A 24,901-nucleotide genomic window follows, 5' to 3' on the forward strand; every position below is an offset into this window, starting at 1 on the left:
AATTGTGAACATTGACCTGAGTCGCATCTAGATAGAAATGCAAATGTTAGCATGTCCCACACTTGGGTGGAGTTGTGAACATTAGCCTGAATCACATCTAGATAGAAACGCAAATGTAAATGTTAGCATGCCTCACACGTGTCACTGTGTACCCTGCTTTCCTGTTCCCCATGCTGTTGCTATATATCCGTATGTCCCCCTCCTGTCGCTGTAATCCCAACCCCCTGTCGCTGTGTGTCCGTGTGTCGCTGTGTTCCCTGCCATCCTGTTCACGTGCCTGGTCTCGGGCGCTTTAAAGATAACTATCATATCACATCACTACAACACAGCTATACCCCTGACAAATTAGGCCTAGCTGTTCACATACGAACACTACCCCATGAACACCTCATCACCCTAAAAAAATGCAGCTAGCCAATGTCATTCCGGCCAAGCTGCTCACATAATGCATCCTTCAGGCCTAACGCAGCCAGAACCCAGTCTGGGCGTCCACCCACCAGACTGCACACATCCAACTGATATCTCCAGTACCACACCTAACGCTAGGATGCAGATACCCTCTGGCAATTACATTAGCTGCACACATATCTGGTGCACCCACGCACCCTACCACACTATCTCTCTCTACTGACCAGAACTACGGTTCCCGAGGGCGTTCAACCTACCAGCGCTTTGAGGTCATACCCATGATATATAGAGCGCTCTATAAATGCCAAGTAACATAACATCACATGAACATCCGAAGCTGGAAAGTGCGTAACCTTCATAGGCCTTTGTCAGCAGCATTGGCGGTTTGGTAATGGTAGCCGAGTACTCCTGCGACCGGGCAATTCTCGGGTGAGCAAAATGTATTATTTAAATGACATCAATGTATCGTCAGAGATGTTTTACGGAAGCAAAGCTCTCAACACTACTCAAGATGCATTCTAATTGTAATGGCAGTTTGAGAGAAATGTGTGTTTGCACTCAGCCGGCAGCAATTTTAATCACGGCCACACAAAATAACATGACAAACTAGCACTAGGTGTCGGGGATCTGCAGGTGGGCAGCTGACCTTCATTTGCAAGAGGAGCCACAGATTTAAAGGCACGTTCAAGGAAGCCAAACATCCAAGATGTGTAATGTGGACAGACACAAAAGAAGGACAAGCAACAGCCAGACAGCATGTCCACCCTCTGCCATGCGGCGCATGGAGGCCGAGGCTGATGCTTTCCCTTAATGGATTGAGTCACTCACCACCCGGAAACTGACGCGGGAAGGACGTCGTACTGAAAGCAGATAGTTGGGAGCCTATGAGCCCTGAATTATATGCGTTTCAAGGGCATTTTTTGCTCAATACGAAATCGTGTGCGCTAATGAGAAGGACAACTACAGCATGCTAAAGGAACGTTTCCCGGGAGGGAGCAGCGCAATCCATCGGCCTGCCCCCAGTACTGACTTGTCCAGAAGTCTAATCCACGCGCGCAGGGCCGTAGTTATAAAGCCACATTGGCACCATGTGTTGCCTTCACTTACCGTAGCGACCTCTGTCAAGTGTAGCTCCTTGACCGTGCCGCTTAAGGTGATTGTGAACAGTACAAGCGTATCACAAGGATAGACTCTTGTATATATTACCAGTTGTCATTTACCCTATGTATGCTGTCGCCACTTGCGTGGTTACTTGGTGCTCTGGCGGCTCTGTAAAGCAAGAGGGCGGGGGTAAGTTTGCAGAACTAAGCAGGAAAAAAGGAGCAAGGGAGCTGTGATGTGCTGCTGGCTGCTTCAGTTCGGTTGACACTGTTCGCTGAGCGTAGGAGTGTTTTTCGGTTGGTAGCTGTCACGTGCTGTTGTGCGCGGCTATGTGTGGTTTGTTTCGTTGTTGTTGTGTAGTGAAATGCGAGCGATTTGTTGTGCCGTAGAGGTATTGTTGTGTTTAGTTTGGAGTTTGAGATGTGTATGCTGGAAGGTGAGTTTTTATTAGTAGGGATGGTTGTCGGTGGTGCCTTATCCTACACCGTCTGTTGTGATTGACTGTTGCACGTGTCCTTTCCTCTGTCATGTATTCCAGTGTGATATGCTTGCCACTCCCATGATTTGTGTAGAATAGTGGGGCCTCAAAGAGCTCTATCTTCCCCGCTATTGAATATGTCGGTGTGCCGCAGTGACCACCCCTACGGGTTCCTCAAGGTTGGGATGTTATGGTATGTTATTTTATTTATAGCATGCCAATGCCCGTGGGCATCCAGGTGCCGAGAGACAGGAGTAGATGATTCAGAACTGCTAAGAGAGTCAATCTTACTGGTTAAAAAGCACTGTTTTCAGCAGCTTTCTAAATTCAAGATGGTTTTCAGTTTTACGTAGATGTGTATATAAGGCGTTCCAAGCCCTTGCCCCTTGAACGTGGAAGGCCCGACTAAGACCCCGGGCACGTTTAACCTGGTGTTGTTCCAGGAAGAAACCCTCAGCTGATCTCAAGTTTCTTTGGGGTGATAGATGATTACTTGATCTTTCAGGTACGCTGGGGCATTCCCAAAGATGCATTTATGGCATATGGACATCAATTTGAATTGAATGCGGGCTACCACTGGTAACCAGTGTAGGCTTTTCCTTGCTGCAGAGGATGGTTCAGATCGTTTCATCTTAAGATGATGCACGTAGCAATGTTCTGAATTTTTTGCAGCTCTTGGACATCAGACTTAATTGCACCTCCCAGTAGGGCATTACAGTAATCCACACGCGGAAGGATCACTGCCCTCACAGGTTTGGTTTGATTTTCTATCGAGACCAGTGGCGCTACTTTCTGCAGCACCCTAAGGTGGTAGTTGGTATTTTTTGTGATGGCAGTTACATGGGCCTTGCAGTCTAGGCATTCTTTCATATAGGTATTGAGGGTCTTAACTTTGGGCACAATCTTTATTTGGCTGCCATCAATGGTGAAATTAGCGTACTTCTGGCTCAGACTGATTCTTGCAAGTCTTGGGCCAAACAGCATGAGCTCTGTCTTAGCCGTGTTCAAACACAGCCAATTGGTTGACATCCATCCTTTGATGGTCAGATAGATTGAGTCCAATAACAGTTGGTCCTTCTCATAGTCCCCATTAACTTCTAAAACCAGTTGAAAGTCATCTGCATAATTGCAGAAGAAAATATCCAGTAGTTCCAGATCTTTACACAATTGGAGGATGTAGATATTAAACAACAAGGTGGAGAGGCAGGCCCCCTGTGGCACTCCACAAGTGATGGTTTCTACCTCTGATGCATTATCACCCCAGTAGACTCGTGAGAGACGACCCTCCAGAAAAGATCTGAGCCAGGTAATGCCTCCATGGAGCGTCCTCCGACCGTAGCCATGTGCTCGAGCAAGATTTTATTGTCTAGCAAGTCAAAAGCTGCCGATAGATCCAACAACATCAGCATCCCTGACTTGCCATATTCCAGCTTCGAGTGCATGTGCGTCTGGAGGTCAAGAAGAGCACTTTCGGTGCCATGAAAGTTCCTAAACTCTAACTGTTTCTTGTGCAGAATACCAGTGGTATAAACGTAGGATTGAAGCTGAACCGTGGCCACTTTATCAATGAGTTTGAGAAAAATTAAAGTGTTGGTAATAGGCCTAAGATTGGCGGCGTCTGAGGGCTCCAGTCCTGCTTTCTTTAATAGCGGTGTCACCGCTACATTCTTAATGGATTGGGGAATAATACCTGTCCAAAAAGAAGAATTTACATACCTGCACAGAAAGGAAGCAAATAGTTCCTTGTGCTCCAGTATGATTTTAGAAGGAAGCAATTCTCAGGGGCAATTGGTGGGATGCATGGTTTTAAGTATATCGTGCATCTCCGCCGTGTTAGATTCTCTGAACCTAAAACCAATACCGAGATCTTGCTGGGGGTGTGTTTCAGGTCCCAGGTCAGGCAATTCTGAGTAAGAGTTTATGCTGGCTTCTTTAATCGTGATCTGATTATGGAAGGATGTAATATCTGGAGGGGGGGGGGTGAAAGTTCCTCCATTATTTTATGTTGCGCTTTCCGTAGTTTATCTGCAAAAGCTTTCTGCACTCTATTGCAGTCATTACTTGTGGGTTTAATGGATGGAATGGAGACAATAGGTTTTTCCCATGTTCTTAAAAGACGATAAAGTTCTTTCGTCTGGTGCCCGGCCAGGTTAATCTGGTCGTTAGAGAAGGTCTTTTTAGCATTGATAATCTTATTTTTATAGATCCTTTCCATGGATTTCAATGCCAACAGGTTTTTAGCAGAGTTATCCTTTTGCCACACATGTTCCGCCTGCCTTTTATGAGTTTTGAGTTCTGCCAAGGTTGCGCAAAACCATTTATGACGGTTGCGCAGATCTCAAACCGATTTAACTGTTAGTGGGGCATGTTGGTCTAACATATTTATACTCTCCTTATTGTAGCTATTAATGAGGGTCTCTGGACCATCAGAGTCATTTGTTGTTATTATCAAGTTTTGCATGCAGATGGTTAGAACGGGGGCAGTGATGCCCTTGTAATTCTGGGTATTAACCAAGCGTGCAGGTTCATGTGTCCTGCATACTTTACCCGGGAATTTCAGTAAACATGAAACAAAAAAGTGATCTGACCAGATACATGGGGTAGTTATAATTTTTTCAATTTGAAAGTTCCCACTCCCAATCCAATCAATAATGTGACCCTTATTATGTGTGAGTTCAGTGTTATGGGTCATAATAGGATGGGTTTTCAATTTTATTTCTAGGTCTAATGCTTTTTTGTCTTTTTGTCATTTTTCCAGTGATTAAAATCTCCCAAGATGATCAGGGCTGAGTTGACTGTTAGCATAGATGCAACAGTATCGACTATATATCATCATTGAAGCTATCTGATTCCCCAGGTGGCCAGTAGAGAAGTACCAGATTGGTACTATGATTAAAGTTGGTAATCAATTTGACATGGATAATGTCAATCCCTCACACTCAATTTTGATGTGTCCTTGTGTCCTAAATCTGGGCGCTTCTCTATCCCCTTTTTAAAATTCAGCCTTTCTTTCAGTAGTCCAATTAAGTCGTACCCATCTCTCTATGCCCTGTTTCCCGTTGACCCTCTATAGGGAAGGGTACCCCTAGGTCTCCTACCCATTTGGATTGTTCATGTCTTCCCTAGACTTGATTCTGGTTCAGCCTACTCTCCAGTCTTTCTCCGCTGTGCGTCCATTTCATGGTGAGGCGATGCTGTTCATTCGTTTTCGTCCCATTCAGATTCAAAGAGCCAGGTTTTTAGAGGTTCTCTCAATTTTCAGTGGTCCTTCATAGTTCTTATTTCTTTCGGGAGGGAGTTACAAAGTTTTACGGGTAAGCAGAAGAATGCTGATTCACCAAGTTTCTTTCTCATGTATGGTTTAGGTTCTTGGTGGATGTCTTTGCTGGATCTCAGTGTTCTAGTTGGCTTGTAGAAGGTGATTTTCTTTTGTATGAATTCTGCTCCTAGGCCGTGGATTGCTGTGTGTGTTATGCACATAGTTTTGAAGGTGATTCGTTTTTTGAATGGGAGCAAATATAGCATCCTTAGCGCTGGAGTGATGTCTCTTCATGAGAGTGTTAGAAGTCTGGCAGCTGGGTTCTGAATTTGTTGCAATTTCTTTAGTAAGTCGTCCGGCATTCCTAGTTATAAGCTGTTGCCGTAGTCTATCCTGGGCATGATGAGGGAGATGATGGCCAGTGTTTTGTGCGTGAAGGAGAGGAATGGTAGAATATTTTTGATTGTGCATAGATAGAAGAAGCATTTCTTAATTATCGCGTTTGCCTGTGGTTCTAAGGCTAGCTCGTTGTCCATTAGGATTCAAAGGTTTTTGACAATTTTGGATGGTGTAGGGCTAGTTCCTATTCTGTGGGCCATGGGATATACTGGTCGTATCCTTGGATGTTTCATGTAATCATAATTTCCTTCTTGTTCAGGTTGGTTTGAGGTTGTTAGTGTTCATCAATTGGTAGAGTTCTTTGAGACAGTCTATTAGCGTTGTGCTCTCCTCTTGTTCATTGCCAAGCTTGTAGATGATTTGGGTATTGTCTGCTTAGCTGTAGCAGGTGAATCTGTGCCTTTTGATGAGGTTGATTAGTGGATTCATATAGATGTTGAAGAAGAGCGGGAATAACGAGGATCCTTGTGGTACTCCTCAGGCTGTGTCCCGCAGATCGGAATTGAATGGTTTAATCCATATTGTTTCTGTTCTTCCAGATTATGTTCTTTAATTTATCATTTGTTGGTATTTAAATTGAATGTCCTAATGTTACTGCGGTATCCGTAGTGCCTGTACACTATTTCTTATTGGGTTGTGCGTGCTCATCGCCCTCAGAAGAGTTTTGTGCCCTCTGTGCTACACAGAAAGGCAGAGCATCTTCTTAGGGAGGCAGGGGCGGCACCAGGCATGGGTTGGGAGGGCTAAATATCTCCCACAATGTGGGCATGGAGTGCCAATCCTAAGGTATTTGGTTCACGTTGCTGCAGTGCTCACATTTTTGCCAGAGCACTACAACTCGTGAAGGTGTAATCCATGGCAGGTTTTCTAGGTCACCAAATGGTGAATGGAGGCGGGAGAAAAGTCCCATCCACCAACCTGATAGGTCATGAATGTCTGACCTATCAGGTTGCTGGATTGGTTTCTCAAACCGGGGGTTTCGCGCCTCGGCTCGTCAGACTCCAAAGAGGAAGAGGAAGAGCAGCTTCATCAGCTTCTGGACCAAGGGCATGAATCTACGTGCTACGTCAGTCGGCGAGAGGAAGAGGGGAATCGTTCATAAGTGCTGGTAAGTGATCACTTTATTTTACAAAATTGGTACTTAAGGCCCTTCAGTTTGGCCCGGGAGGATAGCTGTGCGGCAACATATTCGCCTTGGAAGCAAGACGACACGAAGCAACGCAGGTTCGATTCCCGGGTCCGTGCTTAGAAACCTCTGGGTATTTAAGCACGTTATAAATACGCAACTAACACAGTATGAAAAAAAAACAATTACGCAGCTAAAAAAACTAAACAATTCCTGTAACAGCACCTCGATGCCCGTGGGCTGTCAGCGCTTTAAAAATGCAAATATATAAATAAACTTTGTAAAATAAAAAGGGGAAAGCCTCGTCCGGTTGAAGGAACAGGCAGCGTTTTGCTGCAATGTGCGTGTTTTAGTGCCTGTTGTGATTAAATGTACTCGGTTGCTGGGAGTGTGAGTAATCCTTCCTCATAAGCAATGGAAATGTTTTCTTTTTTCCTTTTTACAGTATTGTGTTGTGCTTTGCACAATGCAATGTGCGGGCAGTGCTTTAAGTGGGGTAAGAAATTGAGGGGGGGGGCCTCATTGTGGGCGTGGCCTAAAAGTGCACAACTCATAGTAAGGTGCGCATACATATAAATGTACGTGAGCATTTATATGTTTGTATGCGTACTACTATGGTTTGTGTACTTTTCAAGCCATTGTTTATAAACGTAGCAATGTAACATATTTCTCTGTTTATAAAAGGTGGCTTGAAAAGTGCACAAACCATAGTAAGTTACGCACACTTGTGTGATTACCTTACTATGGTTTGTGTACTTGTCAAGCCACCTTTTATAAACAGACATTTGTAACATATGTCTATGTTTCTGAAAGATGGCTTGACACAAACAATTCAATGCATCTTTTATAAAGCGTTGATGACGGACACAACCCAGGGTGGCTTTGTCCATCGGCAAAGCTGTATAAAAGATGCCTTGAATTGTGTACGTTTCAAGCCGTCTGTTATAAACATAGAAATATTTCTACATTTATAAAAGATGGCTTGAAACGTACACAATGCATCTTTTCTAAAGCTTTGGCAGCGGAGATAGACGCCTCGGGCTCTGTGATCTATCTGCTCGAGCAGAGATCACTGAGTCCGAGGCGCCTTTCACCCTCTGCGAACCTGCGGCTCCGTGATCTAATCTGCATATTAGATCACGGTGCCTGCGGGAGTTAGTGACCTGGGGAGGGAAAACAAAGGGACAGTAACTTCCTCTGATGACCCTGATGTGTGGGACCGGGGGCCCTGGCAGGGCCCCGGCTCAGCCCCACTTTCTGGAGACTGCCGGGGCCTGGCTCCGGTAGGCCCCGGCCCACTTAAAGCACTGTGTGCGGGGGTGATGGCTTGCCTCGCACCATATTTCCACAGCCTGCAGAACTTTCGATACCGGGTATAAAACACAGGGTAGGAGATGGGTGCGGCTTGCCTCACTGAATATGCACCGATCGCTCTTTTAAGTTTCCATCCAATCCGCTGGAGGAGCCATGCAATTACCAGATCAAAATGGCTGCTAGAAGCAGGGAACTTTTAATATCTTTCCATTCCTTCGAAGTGATGATCATACTCATTTTGGTTGGCTGAGAGGAAAACGGACCATTAGTGTCGGACGGTTTGAATAAAGAATGGTTTCCCCTGCCAGTACAGCTCAGCCACTGGACCTTAGAGGGAAGCTGATGTGCAGTAAACCTAACAGTGCCCTTATGGCAGTGGGCCTCTTTGGGTCTGGATGGCGGTTGTACTAAAGTGTCTGGAAGCTTTATAATGCAGTTATGTGTTGCGCTTGCACACAGTTCTTTTGCAGGGTATGTGCAAAGCGTGCTGATTTATGTTCTGCCACTTGTATAGGTTACTTGAATGTAAAGATGTGAGCAGTAGTGTCTGAAGGCAGGTGCCTCATACCCCCTCTTTCAGAATGTCTACCTCTCTATTGTGTAAGCCAAAGTATTTCAGGTTTTGGTGTTACTGTGTATCTTATTCGTCTACGTAGCGCTTCATAACTGTTTCCTCTAGCTTCTATGAGCTCTAACAGCAGTTGCATTTATTACCCAATTTAACGGTCCTCAATGTATCGACCTCAGAAGGAGGAAGCCAGGATTTGAACTTAACTTGATAAGTGTAGGCCTGCAATTGTTGGAGGTAAGCATTTTATTCACTGAGCTATCTGCGCGACTACTGTATGTTGTTTAATCAGCGGTGCAGTTAAAAATAATATTTACCCACAAACCTCAACCTGTCCCCTCCAAGACCTTAACAGTGGCCTACAGGGAGCTCTGGAGAATTCTCGGTGGGCCTCTGCACCATGGGTCTCTTTGTGTTGGTCTCTTGGTTTTCTGCTCCTCCCACCCACACCCATGTTCCCTGAAGCCTTCCTTCCGCTCATCCCCCACATCCATTTGAAGTAAAGCCATTGTTATAAAGCCTAACTCTTGCTAAATGGAATTAGTAATTCTTTTTTTAGTATGGTTAACAACTTTTAAATCCACATACAGGGCCAAATTTGCTTTGAAGTTCACTAGTTGGAACACTTTTCCTAAAGTTCTTGTGGAAAAACCCCAAAACCCTACTTAAGAAGGGGTCGGCTTGATCACACAGTGTAATATGGGGGCACTTTGAAAAACATTTCAAGGGCCAACTTTGGTTCCTCGTTCACCTCGGGATCTTAATCAGTATAAAACGTCCTAATATAGTATAACGTTCTTATAAAGCCCTAGTCACCTTATTCTTGCTTCTAAGCACTGTACTGAAAGCTGTTGCACAGCAGGGTGCTTTACAGAGCTATACAACAGTACAGATGCATAATGGAGTGCTTTGCAGAGGTAACAGAAGAGATATACAGCGGGGGATAGGATACAGAGGGGCACAGAAGAGGGGTACAGCTGTACAGGGTGGTGGGGAGGACGGAGTCTAGTGAGTGAGGTGGTGTGGGGGGCAACATGATGGTCTAGGTGTTGGGGTAGAGGGACTCCTTCAAGAGGTGGGTCTTGCGTTATTTTCTAAAATTTTAGGAGCATGGGGGCGAGACTGATGCTGACGGGGAGAAGATTCCACTGTCTTGGGGTGTAAGGAGAAAATGCTTGTTTTTTATTCTTTTCCTTTTCGAAGTGGCGGATTTTGTAAAAATACAGAGAATGTATTGAAGAGCTTCCCTTCTGAATTGGCAATAGAGCTTTTTTTTTTAAAAAAAACATTTCTTTACAATTTGCTTCCTAAAATTCAGCAACTGATCCATTTTTTTCTTGCAATACTCAGCTTATAATAACCTTGATATGGTCTTTTTTTGATTTCCAAAGCAAATGACGTAACACTAACCCCAATGCATCACAGTTCTCCATTTTTCTTAGGTCACTTGAGAGCAGGCATACTTCCGATACATAGCGTTGGTTACCCAAGCCAGACTGTATGGAGAATGTGCCGAAACCCGGGAAAACAGAGACCCACAGCAAAGGCAACCCCAAGAGCCTTTCCTGAAAATTCTGATGCTCGCGCGAGCATCAGAATTTTCAGGTGGGATTGAGCCCAAGACTAAAAGTGCTTCATTTACAACAAGAACATTATTCTTTGTATGAACCATAATGACACATTTAAGGCCCGGATTTGAAAAAGGCGCAGGTTGTACGCCAAAACACGTGTCATCCAAGAGCGGCTGAAAATTTTAAAATAAAAAACTTTATCAAATACAACAGAACTTTTGGATTTGTCATTCATAGCAAAAGGAAATACACCAGTAATTTATCTTGGCGCAAATAAGTGCAGGCACAGTTGCAACTTTTCCTACAGTTTACAAACGGAGTAGAGGAACTCAGTGTCTCCGTAGTGACCTACACTCATGCGACAAAGATCCAACCACAAAAGACAAAAACCCTAAAAAGGCTAATAATCACCAAGTAACCCCGATTTGGTCGCGAAGGTACAGGCCTATGATATCTCAAAAAAGTTCCTCAATGTTAGAAAACTAATTACATTTATGTTTTTAGTTAAATATGCTAAGGATCTGTGCAGTTTTGCCCACCCTCCCCCTGCCCACTAAAAATGGAAAGGATTTAAGACAAGCAGACTGACCACCTTTTGGTTTCCCAGGGCTCAGTTCTACTTACACAGAAAGTCTCTGTTTAAAGTTCAGGACAGCCAGCTGCATGTCAGGACCTTCTGGAAAGATAGGGCAGGGGTCTGGTCACTCCACTCCTAAGGTTGGCCTCCCGCTCTCCACCATTGGACCCAGTCAGCTTTAGGCCTTCCTAGCAATAGACAGCTCCACCCAGATGCGCTCTCAACAATCTCCTCTGGTGTTCCCTTGCAGCTGTCAGATGGTTAGTTGCAGCAGCACTCTTTTGATGGTAAATTTCAGAAGCTCTGGCCCCTCCTCCTGGTGCAGTGCCTCTTATATAGCAGCAATGACACCACCAATTTTACAATCTTGGGTAAGTGCCCTGCAAGAGGTCATCCGGAAAGGATTGGACAGTTACTCAACTCTCTCCTCCCAAACCCAGCCTCCCAGTCAGAATTGGTTTAGGGGTCTGGAGCAGACATATGGCTGCTTAATTTACAAGCCCTGTTTGTTCTCATGTCAATTTTTTGCAAAAATATAGTTATGTGCAAAACTTTATCATGTCACTAATAACTGCCATAATATTCATATTTTCTGATTCTGCTAACCACGGGGAATTAAATAAGACAACAGCCAGGTCTGCACCATTTTGCACAGCTGTGTGGCACTTTTATGCCCTTTTAAAAAAAAAAGTATAACAGTTATGACTAGTTTTCACCCCAATGATGATATATGGCCTGGAAGCTTTGCAGCAGATTGATCTTAAGTGGCTACAGATAGTGGACGCCAAATTCTGGAAAAATATTATGGGCCTCCCTACCTGTATCCCTATGGCTATCATCAGACATGAACTGGGGATGCAATCTTTGAAATCGCTGGTTCTTAAGAGAAGGGCAGAATTATCCCTGAAGATTAAGCAGCAACAAGTAATCAATTATTGGTCTCTTTGCGACATGAAATGATGAGGGAGTCTAAGAAGTCTCCTCTAAAGATCAATATTGACATTTTTTTAGCAGGGATACATTGGACTAACCAGCAGGGAGAATTCTCCCCCACTGTAAAATCTGCTTTGCCAAGAAAAGTAGATCTAGGCGATTGGTTAGGAAACTATACTCACTTTGAAGATCTTAAAAAATATCAATTTGTGAAATACACGTTATACACATATAAAAACCCACAACAATATTTAAATTTATGTCCAGGAATAAGATTTACACGATTTATCCTACTAGTTAGGGTTAATCATCTTCCAGTCCTGGGAAACACTGGCGTAGTAAAAAAATTAACCAGCTTAGAACGCTGTTGCAGGCTTTGCGAGGACAAGAAATCGGTCGAGACAGGGAAACATTTATTAAATAATTGCCCTAAAATGCTACGTACCTACAAAAGATATTATGAGAAATATATACATAATATAGAACATATAAAGGAGGCAATCTTTTGGTGGTGTAATATTAAGTCCATAAATCTGAAGTGTTTTATAGCGATGTATAATGTTTGGTTAGTGGTCGAGAGCTTATTAGGAATCTCTATTTGAACACAACTGATTTGCTTGGCATTTGATCTTGAATTTATATAGTATATTTGGTTTTATATTGAAATGGAAACGAGAATGGTAAACATGTGAATCTGTAAATGCCTACATGGTATATTTATTGCGTTTGATTTAATATGTTTCAATTTAGTATACATTTATATTAATGATTTTATTTTATATGGGGATTAAGTTCATGAGATTGTATACATATGATTTATAAATATGTGAAAAGTGTATTTATAAACTATAACACATTAATACATTATTATTATTATTTTGAATATGTACTTTATTACCCATATTCCCAATTTCACCCTCCACCCGTTCACCTAATCTCACATTTGAAACATTGTCATATCAGCCTGAAACACATCTTAGATGGCCATTACAGTTCCATGAGTCACAGGTGTATGCATTTTATATCTCCAAAATTGCCTGGAAATTATCTAAAACATGCTACATAGATGAAGAAAACCTGCCTTATGGTTGCTGGGAAAAAGGCCCAAGTTATAATAGTCCTTTTAAATTAATTGTAAATCTTTATGTGGAACAAATGGCAACTCTCCTGCCTTCAGGCCATATGGTCTTACTGGGTCAGCCTGTAACCAGAGTTTTTATTATTCTCTTTGTGTTTGCAGCTAGCTGTCTGAAGTTGGTTCACTGTTTGAAGTTGTAGCCCCCAATCTTCACACCTTTTTGTCATGCTCCAGCCAAGGGGAACTTGTCCTGCAGTAACAGCCTTCAGAGCCTGGACGTCTGGGGAACACTGGGGTTTCAACACCTTTAGCTGGACACACTTTGTTGCAGTTGTAATTAGATGGGGATGTCACTTTCCAGTGGGGGAGTTTGTGGTGACATGCGTCCAACAGCTAGCAAAAGGGTTTGCCTAGAGACACAAGTTCATGTACTTTGTATGTGAAACATAATATACATTACTTTTTGTCAACACACACCATGTATTTTTCCCTGACAATGTTCATGTTAGCAATGGTATATTTTCACATTTAAACTGCAGCTACACATGTCAAACCGTTGTTGGGGTCAGTTTTTGAAAATCATGCTTTTCAGGTGAAAGCGACCTTCAGTTTCCACTTGCAGCCACAAGTAAAGCGTATTTTGTGTCAGTGTTGAAAAATCCTGCTTTTAATGAGAAAGGGACTTCTGTTTAGGGCCTTTATATGCACCCTACAGCAGCCAACCTCTAGGAGCACACAAAGTACCCAAAGAGCTTGCCCACAGCACAGATGGTAATGTTGAGATACACCAACTAAAGGAAATGCAAATGCGACCTCAATTTACAGTTTTCCCCCAAAACATTGTTTAGACAACAGTATTGGTCCTTTTGTCTAGAATGGTACACAAAGTACTGTTGGCGTGAGTACAGCCTTCAGAAAGATGAAAGTTTCTGCTATGCATGTCGTGTGTTCTCGCCAGCTCATGACAGTCTAGAAGCAGTATTTATTTCAATCGGTCTTAGAAACTAGAAGCACTCGCTGGGCCGTTTTGAGTAGTACTCTATATGTAAGTCCCATTTCAACAGCATGGCTCAATGGGAGGATTTCAAGCAGGGGTGTTGCTAGGTATGGAAAAGATCTGAGGCTATGCTAATGTCGGGACCGTCGGGACTCGGGCTAGGTAGCCTTTTTGTTGTAGCCCCTGAGATTCTGTCCGGGATACAACCAAAAGACCTGGGGCTATAGCCCCCTAATACCCCCCTAGCAACACCTCTGCTTTCAAGCAAAGTAAAAGACATGGAAGTATTTTAGCCAAAATGTCAAAATCTCATCAAACGCTAGTGTCTGAGAATAGGAAATACATAGGCCGTCTCAGCAAATTACTAATTTATTTGGCAAGACAAGGATTAGCATTTAGAGGCAAAGGTGAATCTGATGATTCTCTTGGTAAAGGTCATTTTCTGGAATTAGTTCACCTTGTGAAGGTGTTTGATCCTGTGTTTGCATCAAAATGTGAAAGTATGCCAAAGAATGGTATTTCTGTGTTCCGTGTTCAATGTATTTTGGTTGTTATGCTGTAAAGCGCTTTCGTGTAAAGCGCTATATAAATAATAAAATACAAATACAAATAAATTACTAGCCATCTGTGCATCTCAAATATTGCAAAATATAGTCCATGACATTCGTCAGGCTGGCATGATGTGCATTATTGCGGAGGAAACGTGTGATGTGTCGAACGTTGAGCAGTTGTGCGCGTTATTGTGCAAAGGACAGCTTTGAGGTTCGTGAGGATTCTCTTACATTTCAACCGCTTGAACATTTGGATGCCTTTAGTCTACCCGATGCATTGTTTGAATTCATGCAACAAGCTGGTTTGTGTGTTGTCAATGTAGTGATATCTAATGGTTCTAAAAGAGCGATTTAAAGGAATAATAGATGTGCTAGAAAGCATCTCCAGTGTGGGGTCTGGAGTCCATGTGAGTGCCAATGTGCGTGTAGAGGGGCGCAGGCTCCTCGCGAATGTGAATACTATTGAGTTGTGGCCAACATCATAATGTTTGATAATTTATTGTCATTGACACAGGGATTGAGTGAACAATTGCAGTCGCCACAAATCAATTCTGCACAGGCCAAAACACTGTGTGATGCTGTGATAAGCAGCTTGCAAAGTACACGGGATGATTGGAGCAGAATCTGGCAGTTGCTCGTAGATTTATACAGAGAAATTGGTATAGATGTGCCAACTGTCAGATGTGCAAGGAAAGGAAAATGGAATGGACTTTTGGGTGGCTTTGTAACAACTGGTACCGTCGGGCAGCGTAACCATTTAGAGAGTACTAAAGAACAAGAATTAAAAGCACACGTTTTCTTGCCGGTTGTAGATAGATTTTTGGCTGAGTTACGCCGTTAATTTACTATAGACAACATGGGACTAATAAGAGCAGTGGAGGCGTTGACTGTGCCAGAGTCTGCAGCTTTCCTGCGTGCTGAGGCCATTTTGCAATTAAATTAAATGCAGCCCTCGCTTGACTTTCGTGCCACTCAACCAATGTCTGAGATTACTGTTCTATAGAATATTCTGAATGGCAATGCTAAAACCTTAGCTGATATTCCTGAAGTTCTTAAAAGTGGGTATTTTGCCACTATGGAAAAGTGTATGCGCTTAGTATTGACTTTGCCAGTGACCTCTGCATCTTGCGAACGCTCATTCTCTGATTTGACATTTATAAATAATCACCTAAGAACTTCAACGTTGAACAGCCTCTTAGCATCACTTGCAATGTTGCATGTAAGCAAGGACCGTGCAGCTAAAATTGATGTTAAGAAAGTTGAGGAAGGAGGCCACCAGGGAGCGCGCTGATGGAGGCAGCAGCAACGTAGACCTCCCGCCATCTGCCCGGCAAAAGTGGATTGAGCCTTCACTTAGAAGCCCCCCATCCAGCAAACTGTACCCCCAGGAAGATAGCTAGCAGGGGCCCCTGGGGACGAAAGTGCGGGCGAAAAACACATCGCTGTTGAGGAGAGATAGTGGATAATGTGGCCAGCATACACGACACGGAAACGCACTGAGGTCTGAACACGGTGAGGCGCAACGCGCACAGAAGGAGGGACCCGGCACGGGTTAGACCGAAGAGCAGAGTAGACCGGGAGGAGGGATCAACCAGTGCCCTCGCTGTAGATGTTAGCCCACGGTGGGCGAAATAAAGACGCTAGAGACCCCCCCAGTCAGCAGGGGGGCCGGCTAGTTCGGGAGGTCTGGTCCACCTAGGGGGGGCTCCCCCCACTGTGAGCATCGGCGGGAGAGTACCGGCTCCACACCACAGGAGGACCCAGCCGAGGGCTGCAAAGGAGGTAAGCAGGACCACCCCCCCCCCCCACCGACTGTCACCTCGGCGGCCGGCAGTCAGGGCGTGCTCCGGACCCCACAGAGTGACATCCCACAGCATCACAGGCGTGACGGACACAGAGGAAAGGAAGAGGGCCGCGGTCATGCAACACCCGCAGGGCCTCTACCACGGCCCCGCTACACGAGCAGGAGAACCAGCTATCATTCGGGCCACAAGGGGATCCCTGGAGAAAGAGAGGCAGCCTCTGGGCAAATAATAAGGGGGCTACCCCCTCACCCCCCTTCCTAAAAAGTTCAACAGAGCCTGCAGTGGGCGGGCACTAAGGCAGGCATTGTGAACAACAGACATAAAAGAGGAAAGGGATAGCCACTAGGATGTAGCGTGCCCCTTCTGAGGAGCAGGGTGATCAGGACAAACCAGGAGGAAACATCCCATGGGTATGCAATGAGTGAGGTCTCAATCCCTCTAAGATAAAAATGAGCCACAGGAGGAGGTAGTGGTGTCACTCGGCCAGGGGACACACTCACACCCACCACACGCTGACACTAAGGAAGGCTGAGGAAGAGAAGGGAGAGGACTGGAGTGAACACAACCAAGTCCAGGAAACAATACCAAAGCCAGGATAAGAAGTGGAGTGCAGACGGCCCTAACCCGCCCAGGAGGCACTGGCAGAGGTGAGGGCCCCCAGTCTCGCCACTGGGGCATGTGCCCGCCTCCGGGAAGGCCTGCAGCACAACCCAGACCCCCCCTCCCCCGAGAAAAGCATCAACGCGGGGTGGGGAGGGAGAGGACATAGCGAGGGAGGAGAACCAGACTGGAGTGCAGCCACCCCCTCAGAACTCCCAGAGGGGCTCCAGTGCGCCCCATCAGACCCAGCCAGGGTGAGGGCCCCCGGGACTTGTTCCTGGGACATGTGCCCGCCCTATCGAGGAACCAACTGCTGGGAACCCTGGACCTGAGGGGAGAACACAGGATCTGGCAATAACCGGACCCAAGTAGAACAGAGGAAAGAAAGAGGGGCCACCATCGCACAAGCACCCCCCCCCCATGTAGTACGAGCATCCAGGGGCCCCGACCTGAACGTGCGTAAAGGCAGTAACAAAGGCGTGCGACGGTGCTTGGGCCCACGGAAGTGAGGGAATTGAGCCCTGATATTAACAAGAGCTACACATCACAATGTGACATTTGTTGGGTCACGATCACCCTATTCCCTCAGGGCACCTGCCCTGCCCATGAGCTGGAGGGCAAAATTAGATCACTTTGAGTACCAGAAACCTAAGGAGGGGAGAACAAAACCCAACCCCAACATGTTGGAGGCAGGGAGCGACGCCATGTCCACCAAAAGAGACATTGCTACCCTCCTAGAGGAGATTAGAGGAATGAGGGCAGACATCGGCAGAAAAGTACACAGAACAAATGTGAGAATCGGTATCATGGATGAGAGACTACAGGCGGTCGAACATAATCAGACATCCCTTGAAACCTTGGAAACCCAGATGGACATGAGGGTAGCGGAATTGGGAGTGTGGGGTGGCACTAAAGATGGATGATTTCGAAAATCAAGAGAGAAGGAACAATCTGAGATTTTTTGGGATCCCGGAAAAAAGAGGGGGACCGGCGGAGAACCATACACGAGCTGGTGAAAATTCTGTTTGATGATGAAAACATGGATGAGCCCAAACTGGAAAGGGTCCATAGAGCGGGAGTAATGGGGAGGGGCCTGTTGTTCGGTACTCGCGCGGTGCCATAACTACCCAGACAGACACAACATCCTTGAGAAGACAAGGAGTACGAAAGTCGTGGCCCTAGGCAATAAGCAGGTGGCAATCTATCAAGACTTATCCGCTCTTACCCTGGCTAAGAGGCGTTTATGTGCTCCCCTCACAAAGTGGCTCACTGAGAAGGGGGTGAAATATCGGTGGGGGCTCCCCTTCTCTGTATCCTTTGAAGTGGAGGGCTACAATTATAAACTTGTGACCGAGGAGGGCATAAGGAGGGTCATGGTAGAGTTACTGGAAGGGGACGGACCAAAGCAGGTTCACGACGAGAAAGGCCCAGAAGACAGACGATGGCGTTTAAAGGGCCCGAATAGACGTAAAGTCCCAGGCTCCAGAAAATACAGAACGCTTGGTTCGCCCCAGGCAGGCCCCTCTCGAGTCAAGAGTCTGTGTAGGGGTATGACATGGTGTTTCCATGTTCAAAATGGGTGGGGGGGGGAAGTCATATCGAAAGAATTCATGCAGGTAGTAGAAAAAGAGTTTGGGGGCTCGAAATGGGGAGATTGAGTGAGCAGTGCCGTGAGTGGGAAAGGACCTCTGGTGATTCAATCTCGTCAGGGGTGATGGTTCCGGATGGGGTTGGATGCCGAAGGGGAGCCTGTTGAGGAGGGGAGAGGGGCTTTTTTTCAAGAAGTTAATGTTCTAAATCAATGGTGTGGAGTTGAGAGCCAGTTCAAAGGGTCCTGAATGTGGTTTTATCTCAAGAGAGAGGGGAATAGGTGGTCTTGTGGGAAAAAAAGGAGATGTCTGGCCAATGTGATATGCGGATTGGCTCCCTTAATGCCCGAGGCCTTAACCCACCCTCAAACATCTATGGTGTTACGTAAATTCAAGAGGTCCAAGCTTGATTAGATGTGTCTACAAGAAACACGTGGAAAAAGGGAGGGGATCCCAGACTACGCTCCCGGGAGGTGGGGGAAGTGATCATGGCCTCAGATGTCAAAAAGAGGCGGTGGGTAGAAGTCTTGGTCTCGACCAGTCAGAGCTTTACGATTGATGTGGTTTTGGCTGACCACAATGGGAGATATGTGTTTGCGAAGGGTCTTTTGCATGGGGTTAAGTTCACAATAGGTTCAGTATACGCCCTGAATGTGCAGCAATGCGATTTCTGGGAGAAAGTATGAGATAAATTAATTCAATTCGCAGAAGGTCAACTGGTGGTGGGAGGGGACTTCAACATGGTGTTGGACCGCAGAGGGACCGCAAAGGTATGGGCGAGCAACGAACAAGTTAATCCAAGGTAATTGGAGCGTTTTAAAGGGGTCAATGAGGTACTGGGATTTTATGATTCCCTCCGCCCGGTGCCAGCAGGGGATATGCCTTTCACCTACTACCCAGCAGCCCACGATTCCTTCTCACAAATAGACTTGACCCTCGTGGACAAAAGCCTGAGAGATAAGGTATTACGGTCTCAAGTAGCACCGGTGCCGTAGTCGGACCATCCCCTAACTTTTTTATAAATGCTGTACAGTACTTTTTTACCGTTTTGTACAAAACCCTATAAACAATACAGAAAAGTTATTCTACATTGAAACGTGTTTTTCTTATTGAAACTCTGCATGACATTGAAATGTTCACACTAAATGGCCTAAAGTAGCATCAGAGGGTGAGACCTGCGTTCACCGACTCAAATGTAGTAGAAATGTAATTGTTCCAGGGTGACAAATTTCAAATTGCAAAATAAAAGATATCCTTCACCTTAAATAATTGTCATTGCCCACATGCAGAAAATGTTGTTAATTACCAAGAGTAAATTGTCACCTATGCATTTTTAAGCAAAGATACAACCGGTGGTGCCCTTGCAGGTTCTATCGATGATTACGTGTGCCCCTCCCCACTTTTGGAAAAATCCTTTCAGCCCTACCCCCTCCCCCCCAAATTTTGAGGCTGGCTTCGCCCCTGTAGGCGAGGGTTGTCATTGCTTTCTTGTGCAGATCCTACGTTCCCTATTTTGGCTGGATCTGTCCTTTTAGGGCTTTCTAGGCCTGTCCTATTCCCCAAATCCTTGCTGTGGGCTGACGAAGAACTTCACACACTGTTTCCAGTGCTTAATGTCTTGCTCCAGTCCTTCCCGTGACGGTGTCCCAGGTGCTGAAACGAGTGTGTCAGCCTTCCTGCGCCCCTGTCCATGGTGCTGAATTTCCTGCCGCAGCCCTTTCTCCACCCATGTCCATGGGGCTGAATTCAGTGTGCCAGCCTCCCGCTGCCACTGTCCATGGTGCTGAATTCCTCACGCAACCCTTCCTGTTCCCCAGTCCAAGGCCCGGCGCGCGGGCCTGCTCTCCTTCCTGTGTCGCTGTCCACGGTGCTGAAAGCTCTCAGGCAAGCCCTGATTGTTTCTCCATCCCCAGCACTGAATGGCCTCACAGCGCTCTTCATATTCTGGTTGGAAGGTTGTAAAGGACTGTGGCGTGATCAGAGCTTGCAAATGTGAGACACATAAGCAAGGTGGAATCGGAGTATGCAGTCTAATACAAACGGAGACTTTTAATACGTGGCATCACAAGGCAAGATGCGCGAACGCGTGATAAGGCAAGAGCGCGCATGAACGAGAAAGAACCCTCAAACAACGTGATGGTTATTGGATCTATACATTACGGCGCACTACGCTGAATGGATTGAATGATCATTTTGCATTGTGGTGTCATTTAGAATTCGTGTAAAGGAAGACATAGAGGGTGGACTGCGACACATCTACAGGAAACTGCCCCATGATTGTGGTGATACAATGGGAAGGTTGGGATTGACCATGAACGTTAAAGACGACTCGCGTCACGTGGGCAGGGCATTTGTTTGTTGTAATTTCGAAAGTCTTTTGGATGAGGCTGGCAGAGAAGTAGTGACACGTTTTCAAGAACTGGTCAGAGAATATATCATAATTAAACATGTGCAACTATGTTTTGTAATGCTGTAGGTTACCTTAATCCATTAGTGATTAATATGAAGTAATTGGCTTTTGTCAGAGGCTGTTCAAAACTGTATTTTAAATGTTGTGGAATCACAATAAAAAGAATGATGAACAGGAAATATTGCACGTGAGCGACACTCACTTAATCAGGAATACAAGTGATGTAATTAGGGTGAGTGTTGTCACCCCCTTATTAATGGATGCCAATTACCTGTCCTAAAGGTGGCTTCTTGAGGCTTCCCTGCGAGAGCTTAAGGAAGTGGGCAGTCGCCATCACAGGGCATAATAGTTAAACAGGCAATTAACTGCCCTCTTCAATTTTCCATTGTTTTTCAAAATCTGAAATCTCAGCACTGCATGGTTATGACTCCTGTGTACTGTAATTGGTTGTGTATTAGACGCTTACTACCCAGAGGTTTCTCAGCGGGACCCGGGGATCGGGTCTGCATCATCTTGCTTCCAAGGCGAGTGTGTTGCCCCTGAGCTATCCTCCCACTGCTAAGTCTCCTGCTAGAGATGGTTCCATCTGCTTTGTGCATTTGTCCCCCGCACGCTGTGATGCTCCCTGTGGACTTCCCTGCATGCATTAAGCCTCATAGGCATTTGAGCACGCACGTGAGATGATCACCTGAACAAGTGGAATAACGATTGCATCCAGTTGTAGCTCCTGTTATACTCCCATGGCACTGTGGACATGGCAAGCATGGGATTACTTGCTTTTCCAGCGTGGCGGGGAATATGTAATGCTCGTCTTCCCCCAAATCAGTTTGAATCCACATGATTTAGACCCCAACCTCTCAGGTAGGCAAACAATGGTCTTTCATTAAAAGACCAGTAGCAAAATGGGCCAATATGGTGCCACTTCTCTCTTGGACTGATGCTGACAGTGGAACACCTATTAGCCACCCCCACAGTGCCATGTATTTTTAGGCTTTTCACCTCCAGCGACCTCTCTCTGGTGAGGGATGGGGTCCCCTCCAGCGACCTCTCTCTGGTGAGGGATGGGGTCCCCTCCAGCGACCACTCTCTGGTGAGGGATGGGTCACCTCCAGCGACTTCTCTCTGGTGAGGGATGGGGTCTTGGCAGTGGTTCGCTGTGATTGTTCCATATCACCATCGCCAGACTTGGGGTCTGACGACCATTCCATTCACTGGACCATGAACAGTCTGATCTCCGCTGGTTATCCTTCTCCCCCATGTGCACGGTGAAAAGGGCAAAGACTTAGCTCACCCTTGAAAGAATTGAGGCAACCGGCTGCAGTTCTCAGACCAGCCTCCCAATATGAATGTTGAGCTTTGCCAGCCTGACCCGTTTTTGGGGGCAGACTCCATGAACATAGGGAGCTGCCTGCGTGCTTTCCTTCAACCAAAGCCGCGTCTACTTCAAGTGGCGGCCTGCTTCAGCGAGTCCATGCGTGAACCTGTGAGACCTACCTGCCTGCCGTGATGCTGTGCCATTGATGCAGTTGCCTGCCAGCTACCCTGGGAAGCACTACCTTTCAGAGAACCTAGTGCTTCTTTGCTTGCTCACTACGAGCCACCAAAGTCCCTCTTTCTGAGGTCCAACACCACCACTCCCCTGACACAGAAACACACCTCCTACCAGTGCACCCTAAAACAGCCATCAGCAATCCCCCATCACCATCAACCACCACCACGAGAACCACACATACATCCACCCGCCCCCACCATTGCCTTTCTCGGTGATCACACAGCCGTGCACAAGGCACACCTTTACTGACGCCACACTGACAGCGGATGCCAGACACCACCTCACAAACACAACGTGTCAACATCATGGGCATGGACGCCCAGACACCCCCATTTGAACCCCCGTTTCTTTGATCTGTAACCTCTCTCCTTTACCACTTCACCCATTCCCTTTCCTCTGCCGACTTCGGGTTGGGTACCCCCGGCATGGGCTCAATATGCCAACTTCAAGATAGGCCTCAGCGTTTGGAAATCCCTGCCGTGGTGATTTGCTGCAGTCTAACATACAAGCACATACCATACTCCCACACACACCATGTGTTCCACAAGACATGTTAGCAACTACTAGCTGTTGCAGCCATTCCTCCACACGCAGTCCATCAGCCCTAACACAAGAAACACACCTCTCCCACACACACACTCACACAGGCTACAGCTATACCTCATAGCCCAACGCCCACGAACATCTCATCCGACATGTTATATTACCGTGTTTGACATCACATGTTGCTACCATCCCAAACACACACAGATCCACCACACACCTGCAGGCCTATCCTAACACACACCTAAACGTAAGGGAACTGCCCCAGCTATTCTCCCACAAAAACACATTACCAGATGCATACAGCCCCACATGTAGACAGGCACTGCCACAGGCAAACACGGGGCCGGTTGAAGATGCCCGGGCCCCATTTCAAAAATATGTCCGGGGGGCGTACGGGGCTTGTCCACAGCTGTGAAAACTTGTGATGAAGCTGTGGGGTACAGAGATAATAACGAAGGTGTGTGCATTCCAACAACCTCACTCCGTTATTCTTTGGCATCATTTTAGATAAAGCACTGAGGGGGAGGGGGCACAGGGGGAGGGTAAATTGCAGATTATCAGGGGGCAGATTTAATGACCTCGTCCTGGCAGAACAAAGAAAGGCAGGCAGCGGGGAGCTGGCACCCTAAATGCTCACTTAAGAGATGCTATTAAGATGTCGTTGCCACTAAAGTGCTAATGTCGTTGAAACCTGGGGTAGCAAGAACAGGGGGTCATAAGAACGCTGCTGGATACTGCGAGGACGAGGGCGTGGACGCCCGAGGGGGCAGCAAGGACAGCTGCAAGGCAAATGTCTAATCTACTGAATTAAGGAAGTAATGTGCTTGCTTTATGGCAAAACAGACTGCATGGGGTAATGACCCCGCCCCCACCCACCCCTGGGCTCGAGGCCCATTTCCACACGCGCCCCCAGATATGCAGACACAGGCACACCCTTCGCGGGGTTCTAGTCGGGTGTGTGCGTCTGTCCTAACCCTCCCCATCTCTGCTCCTCTTTCCTGCATCCTCCATTTTCCGTCTCCCCAGCCCTCTGCCAGTCACCAAGATGGTGTCCTGCCCCCCCCCCTCCCCCAGCTCTGACGTGCTCCGTGCCTGAGCCGCTACCTCCCCACCCCTCCCCTGCCTCCTCCTCCTCCTCCTCGGCTGCTGCAGATAAAGAGCCCCCCCTCCCGCCCCCGCAGTGCTGCCTTCACCCATTCTACCAACAGACATGGATGTGCTCAACCAGGTGAGGGGGCCAGCGGGGTCCGCCGGCGTCGGGGTTAACGATGGGGATTGGGACCGTTAACGGGGGCTGGGTGCGTAGAGGGCGGTTGCTGACACAAGGCGACGGGGGCAGGAGGCACGGGTGGGCGGAAAGGAGCGGGGGGGGGGGGGTTACTGTCGCGGGGACGTGAGATCAAGTGCAGCAAGGAGATAAACCAGGGAGGGGGGGCATCGGGGCGGGCTACCCTTCAGCATCTAAGATAACGGGCAATGGGTGGTAGGAGCAAGGGAGACAGGGGCGAGACGGGCATGGCGCAGGGGGCGGAGCAGGGCTGCCCGCAGTATCCGAGGGCGAGGGTGGTAGAGCGGTGGCGAGAGGAAGATGGGCCGGGTGTAACGGGGTCGTCGCGACGCCGAGGAAGCAGGGGGACGGGGTCTAGCTGGGGTGTGGGTGGGGTGAAGGGGTAGGAGGACCACGAAGCCTAACGTGGTATCTGAGGGATGGGGGCAAATGGGGTCAGGGGAGGGGGCCGCGGCAAATGAGTGGGGCGGGGGGCAGTGAAGGGCCTGATCGGCGAAATCCGATATGGCTGGCAGACCCGCTAGCAGAAGAGGTAGGACCCCCATCACACCTGAGCGCTGCATGAAGGCGAGGGGGCGGGGCGCGGGCGGACGTGTGGCCAAGGGCACGCGGGGGAGGGGCTCAGCACCAGGAGCAGAGACTGCGCGGGGATCATTAGCTCACTGCGGGGGGCCCATTAGCTCACCTGAGCAGGGCCCCAGCACCCCGGTGCAGAAGGGCCTCATCAGCTCGCCCGCTCCTTGCAACATGT

The 24,901-nt window shown here is 47.1% G+C and overlaps 1 protein-coding gene and 1 long non-coding RNA gene across 2 annotated transcripts in view; one reads left to right on the forward strand and one right to left on the reverse strand.

Annotated features, from left to right (window-relative positions):
- Nucleotides 1–24,901, reverse strand: part of LOC138567254 (uncharacterized) — a 54,122-nt gene that overhangs the window by 22,979 nt on the left and 6,242 nt on the right. The window lies entirely within an intron of this gene.
- Nucleotides 23,944–24,901, forward strand: part of SYP (synaptophysin) — a 249,977-nt gene continuing 249,019 nt past the window's right edge. The window contains exon 1 of the mRNA XM_069645272.1: nt 23,944–24,090. Within this exon, the coding sequence (XP_069501373.1) occupies nt 24,073–24,090 (18 nt within the window). The 5' untranslated portion in view covers nt 23,944–24,072. The remainder of the gene's footprint in view (nt 24,091–24,901) is intronic.

The sequence above is a fragment of the Ambystoma mexicanum genome, chromosome 2p (genome assembly GCF_040938575.1).
Source record: "Ambystoma mexicanum isolate Mex_15411 chromosome 2p, UKY_AmexF1_1, whole genome shotgun sequence".
Taxonomy (NCBI): Eukaryota; Metazoa; Chordata; class Amphibia; order Caudata; family Ambystomatidae; genus Ambystoma; species Ambystoma mexicanum.